Source organism: Haplochromis burtoni, unplaced genomic scaffold (assembly GCF_018398535.1).
Source record: "Haplochromis burtoni strain Fernald_Lab_line unplaced genomic scaffold, NCSU_Asbu1 Contig_95, whole genome shotgun sequence".
NCBI lineage: Eukaryota > Metazoa > Chordata > Actinopteri > Cichliformes > Cichlidae > Haplochromis > Haplochromis burtoni.
The window spans coordinates 993615-1000138 of record NW_024582456.1 but is presented as its reverse complement, the minus strand read 5'-3'; the positions used below and the strand labels follow the sequence as shown (position 1 = coordinate 1000138).

Below are 6524 nucleotides of genomic sequence, written 5' to 3'. Positions count from 1 at the left end.
CCCCCCCCCCTGCCTCCTCTTGCGCTGGCAATCACGTTCCTATCTGCCAGATTAGTTTAAGGATGTGAATGCAGATGGGAAATGACCAAAACAACTTTGAGGCCTGCTAGTGGAGAGAGTAAGTACGCAAATAAAAACGACAGCACGAGGGAAAGAGAGAGAGAGAGACGGAAGAGGGGATGCTGCAATAGTCGATTAACTTTTCTCTCTCCACAGTTGTGTCAACAGACGTGGCCTTTATGTCAAGTCAAGTGTGTCATTTGAGCAAAGAGAACATCGCTTAAATAACCATTCACACGGTGCCTGTGAGTGTGTGTGTGTCTCCTTCCAAATGTGAATGATCAGCAACTTTTTAATTCAACAGTAAAAATCACTCTGGAGATAAGCCTACTGAAGCCATCTAACTGATGCTACTAACTCAAATTGTGCACATCCAAAAAGTGACAACTACCTTTTTAGTGGCTAATGTGAAGTCAGGCTGTTGAGTTCAGTAGTTATGAACACATTAAAAAAAACAAATACACATACTAAAAAGCTGTCATCAGTGAGGAACTTACTTTAATGTCTTATAATTGAAGGTCATGAAGATGTTTACAAGTCACTAAGAGGCCATTCTCCCAAACTCGATATAGTCATTCAAAGAAAAGCACTTTATGGGCTGACCTTTGCTGATCATAGCTGGACTCCTTCCTGCGGCAGTGGAGAGTCACCACTCGGTGGCCTTCGCTCCTCACATCTTGACTAACTATCCACTGGGTGGGGTTGCTGGGGCGAGCGCCGAGGAACGTCACGCCTTCTTTTAACTTCACTCTGCGGAGAAAGCAAAGAAAATGTGCCCAATGATTGCATATGTTGTTGTACATCTACGAGTTACAGGATGGATCCTTTTTTTGGTCATTCTGTTCTGTTCATCACTAGCGTGCCTTCAGCTGGTTGTAAAAATGCGTGTCATTTCATATTTGCGCATCCTTCATGTGCGCGTTTCTCTACACTCTCACCAGGATTTGATTGAAAATGTATCAAAACGAACAAAGCAAAGCCTCGCCGGGATGTGCCATGTGTGGTAAATGTGCTGTTTGCCATGACATCAAGTGGGATGTGACCGTATCATTATGCTATTCCTCTCCGTTCCTCGCCTCCATCAGTAATAGATTCACTCCCTTGCAGTCTGAAAGAAAATTTATAAAAAGGTTTCTTTGACTGTGGCAAAATAACAGCATCAATGTCCTTGGCTTAGCAGGCTACAAAGAACAAAAAAAAAAACAGTCCAAAGGAAATAAAAGAACATAAAATAAATCAAAATCTTTGATGAACATAACCCAGATTATAAAGCACATCCTCTGAACAGAGACTGATTTAAAGGTAAAAGTGCTGACATAAAATATGTTTAGGCTAATGTTTCAATCAATAACATGGTCCCAGCCCCGTACGATTTTATCGGACAGTGGCAGCAAAGTTCCAAGATTGAAGAGAAGACTAAATTATAACAGAAGGCCCAATCACTTTCCCCATCCAATCCATACCAGGTTGGCAGATGAGACCAAAGATAAGGCTTTGCTTTCATCCTGAATTTGTTACTGCACTTTAAAATGCAATTGCATGTCTCCATGCCAATGAATATAGCGGCCCTCCCCAGTCAAGCCTCTTTCGTTGATGTAATATCGTCTCATGTTGTGAGGGCGGTTATATGTGAGAAGTGAAATGGGTAATATGACAGATGGTATTCTTCATCTCTCTATAGGAACAAAGATAAACACACTTAAGGCAGCTCTGTGAGAGTGCGCATACTCCGTGTGTTTGTGCGCGCGCGTGTGAAATAATATTTCTTTGTGTTGCTGTGTTTCCGAGATAATTTGATGTCTTTCTGCCAGCTGCTTCCCTTTTGAGATGTGCGCATATAGATGAGATCATATAGAACATTTATAGAGTTTTCTACAAAGTCGCATGTTTAGTCTCGATCAGAGTATCCAATTTTTGGACGATGCAGTGATAGGTTGCCATCTTTCAGACCATGCTCAGAGTACAGTGAATCGTGAGATCCGCTGACAAATTGCAGGTTTGTGAATAACAGGCAGTCTTCGCACAGTCAGCTGCAACAGAGTGAATGCCTAAGTATCTGGTAAACATATATTTTGCCTGTTTTGGCTACCTGTGAGGTAAAGGATTCACTTTAAATACCTTTAGTTCACATATAAATGCTTGCATGGGCTTTTCCTTGAGTATTTGCAGAGATATTACAGTTTTATATCCCTTGTTGAATGCTTAAACCAGCTGATCAGCAGCTGTTAATAGTCCCAGACTGGTTTCTACAGCCTCGCAGCTGCAGCTCTGAAACACTAAAACATTTCAGGTCAGGTTGTTTGCTTCTCTAATAGCTTTCAAAGCTCACCTTTGCCTTTTCACCAGTGTCATTCTGTGAACAGTATAAGATGTTAGCTTTAGATATTTAGAATTATGTTTTAATCATGTTCCATCCATCCATTCGCTTCCGCTTATCCTTTTCAGGGTCGCGGGGGGCGCTGGAGCCTATCCCAGCTGTCACAGGGCGAAAGGCGGGGTACACCCTGGACAGGTTGCCAGTCTGTCGCAGGGCCAACACACAGGGACAGACAACCATTCACACTCACATTCACTCGCACATTCACACCTAGTGGCAATTTGGATATCCCCACAAGTTGCATGTCTTTGGACGGTGGGAGGAAGCCGGAGTACCCGGAGAGAACCCACGCAAACATGGGGAGAACATGCAAACTCCACACAGAGAGACCCCAGCCTGATGGTGGAATTGAACTCAGGACCTTCTTGCTGTGAGGCAACAGTGCTAACCACCGTGCTGCCCGTTTTAATCATGTTCTATATTTTAAATTTTTTTCTCTTATTTTTTTGTGATTTCAACTTCTCCATTGTTTTAGTGATTGTTGTGTAGCATTTTAGTGAGCATCCATACATGAAGAGCAGTCTCCTGTGGGTCATCTTAATAGAACGCAACATGTTGAAAAAAATGCATGTGTTGGTGTCACGCCATTATTCAGCTGATGCTCTGCAGCCTTTATCAAGCAAAGGAAACACAACTGAAGATTAGTGAATTAACACTACAGAAATACAAATAGTCTAAATAGTAGCATAAGGCTACTCTAATGCACTTACACTTAAAGGAAAATTAGTGAAACTTTAATAATCAGCCTGTTTACAGCAGTTGTGTGGCATCCTTTGTGAGAAACTGGCAACACTGACAAGGAAGAAAAGCCTAAGAATCCTTCTGGATATTTTTGCCCCTAATTGATTTGAACATTATTTGTTAAATCTGTAAACTGGCAGAGATCGATTCAGCACTAAAAATCACCAAGGTGCCCATGAAAAGTGCTGCTCTTCTCAGAAAGCCAGTGAGGAATGTAATTCTCACAGTATTTCTTTTACTTGCAGGTGTTCAAGCTACAAACTGCGCAAAAAAGAGATAAATACAAACTGAACTGGCCCTACGGTACCAGCTCTGCTGCTTGTTATATTATCATCAGGCTTTTGTAGAATAATAAAATTCATACTCATGTTTGTGTACCACTGCAGTAAGAGTGAGTAATAGCTCATAACAAAAAGTGGCCATGATACAATATATTTGTCCACAATGTTGGCTACAAGGCTATTATGTATTTCCTTTGAGGGAATGCAAAAAGATCCCGGTTGTTGAAATACTTGAAAACAGCGTGAAATCACAGATAGAGGGAAAGTAGCTACATCAAAAAAAAAAAAAAAAGATTTACCACTGCATGTTGTTATGCAATCACAGAGAACATCCCAAAATAAAAGCTTGATGCCGCTCTTAAAGGATTAATCACACACTAGGTTTTTTTTCTATTAAAACTAGATTCACTGTTTAAACCAGAGAGAAAGACAATGCTGTGGTAAAACTTTCAAGCAGTGGCAAAACAACACAAAAAGCTTGTGTACAGTCCTCCACAGGTCCCAGTGGGTGCAGCAGGGTCTTGTATCTGGTTTCTTTACACTTGAGTGATCAGGATGTCTATCAGTGGCTTCTACTGAGGTCTCACAATGTTTTTAGTCCCAGAGGGGAACCAGTCATTACTCCACAGACCATATCCGAGCTCACAGAGCAATCGTTGGAGTGCAGTTGAAGTGTCTTTTATTGACTTAAAGATCACTTTGGGCTTGAACCAGACAGTGTAAGCGTCACCTGCAGGTTAAATAGCTCACATTCAATCTCAGTGACTTCTGGATTTATGCTGAAACCTCAGTCAGGCATTCTCCATGTAAATAATCCTCATCAAAATGCACTTTTTTTTTTTTTTTACATAATGCTAACATTACTAATTTAAACTAAAAGAAATAACAGTACAGGATAGTTTCATTATAGCAGGACAATTATAAACATGCCAAACTTATGCTACAGCCAAAGTCAGATGTGGGGTGAAGAATTGGTGCCAGTTCATTGTTTACTAGGTGTGGGTGTTCTAATCTGCTAATTGTAATTCAGGAAATAAAATAAAAATAAAAATGCATGGAAATCAATACTAAAATGCTATGTTAATCCATTCAATACTTGTCAAGTCATCTCAGAAAAGCCCAGAGCGTGACTCTGCAGTGGATATTAGAGGAACAGTCAGGAAATTGCAACATAAGTTGGCATGAAAAGGGTTTAAAAATCTATGCAGCAATATTCCCATCCCTACAGAGCGGTGACATATACATAGTTGAAAATAAACACTAATATATATATATATAGGCTGCTGTACAAATGCATGAGTCATCTTTATGCTTGCATTATTTTTATGTGTTTTTTTTGCTTGCCTTACAAATTTCAAGCTAAACTTAATCACACAGCTCTATGACAGGACTCCGGTAAAGAATGAAGTACAAGTCAGAAAGTAATCCTTCTCAAAGCTTGACAAGCTGACACTCCCCTCAAAAGTGAAGGAGAGAACACTTTATATCAATGCATCTGGGCTCTCCTCAGTCACTAAATATGTCTCCTGTGCAGCCACAGCACTGAACTGTGTCTGAATGTTCTGAATATTAAATATTACACAACTACAGGGGGAGGAAAGAGACAACAGCCCACAGTGGGAAGAAAGAGAACAGGAAAAGAGCGTTTAGCTGGCAGTGTAAAGTGACGTAAGATGCAACTTCTTTAAAGTGTCAGCGACTCTAAGAGACCCTGACAAGCCTCATTTATACCACAGTACTGTAAGACAAAAAGGACTGAGTAATGAGAGTAATGGATGCAGGGAGTACATGGTTTGTACTCCCAGTTGTAGTTTTCAAATCACAGCTTGCTATTTATGCTGTAAAAAAGAAATAAGTAACATAGCTATAAGTAAGGTATTTACATTTTTTCATCAAGCTAATGATGAAAAAATGATTGTAATTTATTATGTTTTGACTACTTTTGAAATGGGCAGTAAAGCTGAAAAGTCCTAAAACACACATTTAACCCTCTCAGGCTCAAATTAAGTTTTTGTTGCTAATGCACAAAAGAATACCTGCAGTGGTACTTCTGAGTAAAAAAAAACCTCATAAAATATGTATGTGGGGTAATCAGGTTGTTAGCTTTTACTTGTTGCAAATCTGCAACGCCTGCCTTGAGGGTTAAACCAGAAAAAGCCAAAAATACAGATGAGAGTCAAGCAGTCACACAGCATTTGGTAGTCAGTTGGTTATAGGCACTGATTTAAATGGCAGATGAGTGAGTTCAAATTCAAAAAAGGAAGAAAAACAAAAATCAGCTAAGAGGCGCTGTCTACCCAAGCCTCATCCCAAGGGCTTTGCTGATTGGCACTGTCAGGAAATATGAGACTATATGACAAGTTTGAGGCTAGATTTGATCAAGCAGAGGGACATACTGACCTAAGAGGTTATTATGTTGTTAGCTATATCTGTCAACACACAGCATAGAAGATGGATGTAGCTAGCTTGACACCACCCACTGGTTTCTGAAGTCATGTTTTACAGACCTTTCCACCATGACCATTTTGGCTGCAAGATATCCACACACTCATTGGCTAACAACACATGTCATGGCACAAATAATCCTCACATTTGAAACACATGGCCAAGGTTTCCAAAAAATACTTATTATTTTTATTTTTTGTTCAGTATGAGCTAAAATGAGTCACTGAGCCCATTTTTAATTTATTTTTTAACCACAGCTATCGCCATCTGATGGCCTTCACACAGACGGCAGGTTTAAGGTACTTCCACATTGGCTTAATTTTTATGACTTGAAAGCCACGCCTATGCTTAATACTGTCTGTGGTTCAATCATTCACCTGACTATGGTAGACTGGCAGAAGGAGAAAAAGACGAGGGCTTTGAAAATGTTGTCTGTCTCTCAGTTATTTCAATAACTTTATGATCGGACAAAGAAAGCACTGCAAAGGATTGGTTTTAGAAACCAATCCTTTTGTGAGAGAACAGAGAACTATTCAAACTATTTGTGCTTGCAGTGAAAAGTGTAAAATGAAATGACCTTTCCTGTAAGCAACAGAATAAATGCTCGATTATATATATAT

General features: G+C 39.9%; 1 protein-coding gene across 2 annotated transcripts in view; it reads right to left on the bottom strand.

The window, feature by feature from the left end:
• The window catches only part of si:dkeyp-14d3.1 (transmembrane protein 132C), a 188917-nt gene that overhangs the window by 89982 nt on the left and 92411 nt on the right, over positions 1 to 6524 (bottom strand). For both annotated transcript variants that reach the window (XM_042222791.1, XM_005926936.2), the window contains one exon: positions 664 to 810. In XM_042222791.1, the coding sequence (XP_042078725.1) occupies positions 664 to 810 (147 nt within the window). The remainder of the gene's footprint in view (positions 1 to 663; positions 811 to 6524) is intronic.